A 3,698-nucleotide genomic window follows, 5' to 3' on the forward strand; every position below is an offset into this window, starting at 1 on the left:
CCCCCCCCCCCCATCCTTGTTTTCCCCAATGGTGGAGCCTCTAATTGTCCTGTTCTTGGGTTGTGTGCAGGATGGACGATTTTCATCTGTGTGAAGAGATCACCAGGCTGAAGAAGGATCTGCAGAAATTTGTGGCCATTCCGGGTAAGAACCAATAAGGAGGCCGAGCAAACATTGTGACTGAGGTATCAAACCAAAAAAAAAATCAGGTCTACTTTCTAGCCAGACAGGGCTGTGCTGCACGGCAGAGCAGTGTAAATCTCAGGGGCGGATGGACAGAAATACAATTTCCAGTGGGAGTTAAATAACCAGCATTGGTGTCCGTGACCACAACAATAACCCCCAGCATTGGTGTCAGTGGATGTAATAATAACCCCCAGCATTGGTGTCAGTGGATGTAATAATAACCCCCAGCATTGGTGTCAGTGACCACAACAATAACCCCCAGCATTGGTGTCAGTGGATGTAATAATAATCCCCAGCATTGGTGTCAGTGACCACAACAATAACCCCCAGCATTGGTGTCAGTGACCACAACAATAACCCCCAGCATTGGTGTCAGTGGATGCAATAATAACCCCCAACATTGGTGTCAGTGGATGTAATAATAACCCCCAGCATTGGTGTCAGTGGGCCCCAGTCGGCCCGTATCCGGTGTGCAGTTCCGGACGCAGGTCTCTTTAACATGCAGAATAACGAGAAGTTTCCTCTTTCCAGAGAAGGAGAGGACGCAGGACGACCATCACAAGGAAGAGGAGCTGCTCCAGCGCATCAACAAATTAGTGGAGACGCGGGATTTCCTGGTAGACGACGTGGAATTCGAGAGGTTGCGGTAAGTGGTCCCGACTCAAAATTTTCACTTACCTATCCGAGGTTTCGGGGGGTGGGGGATACCCACTTCTGCTGCTATTATTCATTATGTATGACCCCATCAGCGGTCCAAACTCCGGTGAGAACATCCAAAGGGGAGAAGAGAGCAAAAGGGGAGTGGGAGCTGGATTTGGGGGTCAGGGCAGGCAGCCCCCTCCCTAATATCCTCTCACCTGCTTGACCTGATGCTGACAATGCACGGCGTCCCCCAGCTCCTGAGTGTGCACAGCGGCATCAGATACAAAACGAGCCCTATATGCTACTTCTCACTATGTGACGGGTTCTCTTTAGATCTCTATGAACCCCTATAAGGGCCTGTAACCAGGCTCCCGAGCTGCTGCGCCTCCTCTTTGCACCGCCAGGTATTGGTACCCTAACGCTGTGACGCTGTCTCTTCTCAGGGAGCGGGAGGAGGACAAGGACATGGCGGACTTTCTGCAGAGCCGCCTTTCCAAGAGTTACCTGAAGAAAGCAGGTGAGCTGGGCCGGTATTGTGATCCTTTGTGTTCTATAAGGAGCAAGATGGCTGCCAGGGTGCCACAGCAGCCGTAGCGCCCCCTGCAGGTCCTGCGGTGACTCTTTCCCATTGTACACCTTCCCTTCCTCACCCCTGTCATTTTCAGAAGGCCAGCTGCAGGCAGGAGGAAGCATTTCCTCGGTCTCCCCTCTCCCAGTGATCAGTCTGCTGCAGGCAGGAGGAAGCATTTCCTCGGTCTCCCCTCTCCCAGTGATCAGTCTGCTGCAGGCAGGAGGAAGCATTTCCTCGGTCTCCCCTCTCCCAATGATCAGTCTGCTGCAGGCAGGAGGAAGCATTTCCTCGGTCTCCCCTCTCCCAGTGATCAGTCTGCTGCAGGCAGGAGAAAGCATTTCCTCAGTCTCCTCTCCCCCAGTCATCAGTCTGCTGCAGGCAGGAGAAAGCATTTCCTCAGTCTCCCCTCTCCCAGTGATCAGTCTGCTGCAGGCAGGAGAAAGCATTTCCTCAGTCTCCTCTCCCCCAGTCATCAGTCTGCTGCAGGCAGGAGGAAGCATTTTCTTCGTCTCTCCTCTCCCAGTAATCAGATTGCAACATTGTAACTTTGTAGCAAGTCACAGGGACTGATCTGTGTCAGATATTTGTGAACACAGCCAAAAACTGCACACACACCGGGATTTACATGACTAAGTCATCTCTGAGCCGCCACCTCAGTCCAGGAAGTTGATGGAGACCCTGGCTGATGCCTGAACAAGGATGGCTCCGTCCTTCTGGAGAGAAATGCAGATGACGGCATTGTCAGGGGAAGTCCTGTGATCTCTGTGAGCCGTAATAAATACCTGGAAGTGTTACACTGACACATGACCTAACGTGACACATCCTATGTGATGACAGGTCCACTTTAGGCGGCCCCTATAGCACACTACAGACAGGAAGTCTTTTGACTTTTTTTTCTTTTTCAGTCCACAGAAAGGAAACGGCGTCAACCGTCACCTCCCGAGCGCAACAAACCTCCAACCCCCACGTCACAAAGACGGGACTGACGCTCCTGAAAGAGTGCTGCGGCTTCACCTGCTCCATCATGTAACGGCTCGCCGCGCGCCCGCCCGCGCCGACGCTTCACAGATCGGCCGACAGCAAAAGCCTTACTCCGATTGGCTGCAACGGTAACGGTCACCTCGCTGCCGGCGGCCGATGTATTTGCCTTTATTTTACGTGTTCAAAACTGTGTCACCCTCGGGGATGTGTATGGGGCTTGGCTTGTGTCCCCCTTCCCCCCGGGGGGCCCTTCGTACGCCGTCCTCGCACTTTCACCTCATTTACTATTTTTGTGTGCAAAAAGGAAAAAGAAGAACAAATTGGAGAAAAAACATTGGCAGCCGCGACACCGCCGCCAGGAAAAGCGCATTCACAGCGGACAGCTAACCCGGGACTCTGCATGTAAAGTGACCGCATGACATAGCCGCCATGTGACTGACTTCTTCTTTAGAAAAAGATTCACCCAACTTTCACCCAGGATTCACAATTTAAAAAAAGGGGTCAACCGTGGGGACAAGGGTGGGTGAAAAAAAGAAAGAACCCTTAGGGCCCATTTACACTGTCCCCGTTCATCCTGTGAAAGGATTCAAAAGATGAGGAGCTGTGTGTGTGTGTGTGTGTGTGTGTGTGTGTGGCCACACCTCCTCAGCAGGAGGCGGGCACAGGCACAGCCCCTCCCCTTCACTGGTATTGAAGCACAGGCAACCAATGGGGAAACCTATTGTGGTGACAACCGTCTAAGGTTCACAATGTAACCGTACGATCTTTGTTCAATTACCGTATTCTATGTAATATAAGAGCCAACCTGATCTATCCAATCCATTTGTATCCAATCAGGCGCTGTGTAGTCGTTGGCAGATCCAAAGGAGATTGTAGCGCATGTGGGGAGCTTAAGAGGGAGTTTTCCATAAATTGTTCAGATCTCTTGTAACTTCCTGTTGGCTTTGCCTGGACAGGAAGTGAAGAACAATCTCCCCAGCAGGCTACAGACTGCTGAAAAACAGCAGATTTATGGTAAATGATACATTCTCAGGCTTATTGAAGGGAAGTTTGCCTATTGTCTTCTAGCTTTTCTGGTGGGGGGTGAGTTGTAGGGTTGCAAGGCTCTGCCCAGGGGCGTCCCGCGCATTCGCCGTCGTCTTATTGACGCCTGCTCGCGGCCATCTTGGTGATGGACGCCGGCAGAGAGAGGAGGGGACGTTCACCTGGCGGGATGAGGTATGCCGCCGGGTCCCCTCCGCTCTCCTCCAGCTGTCGGGCCCTCGGTCCATGACCGATGCCTGACTTTTCATAGAGGGTGACACCGAAATGACTGTCA

General features: G+C 52.2%; 1 protein-coding gene across 1 annotated transcript in view; it reads left to right on the plus strand.

Annotated features, from left to right (window-relative positions):
* The window catches only part of LOC108796784 (uncharacterized protein C16orf45 homolog), an 11,454-nt gene extending 8,835 nt beyond the window's left edge, over positions 1 to 2,619 (plus strand). Inside the window, exons 3-6 of the mRNA XM_018568308.1 lie at positions 71 to 144; positions 718 to 832; positions 1,272 to 1,345; positions 2,305 to 2,619. Coding sequence (XP_018423810.1) covers positions 71 to 144; positions 718 to 832; positions 1,272 to 1,345; positions 2,305 to 2,429 — 388 coding nt within the window. The 3' untranslated portion in view covers positions 2,430 to 2,619. The remainder of the gene's footprint in view (positions 1 to 70; positions 145 to 717; positions 833 to 1,271; positions 1,346 to 2,304) is intronic.
* The last annotated feature ends 1,079 nt before the right edge of the window (positions 2,620 to 3,698 follow it).

Source organism: Nanorana parkeri, unplaced genomic scaffold, assembly GCF_000935625.1.
Source record: "Nanorana parkeri isolate BGI_ZX_2015 unplaced genomic scaffold, ASM93562v1 scaffold1169, whole genome shotgun sequence".
NCBI lineage: Eukaryota > Metazoa > Chordata > Amphibia > Anura > Dicroglossidae > Nanorana > Nanorana parkeri.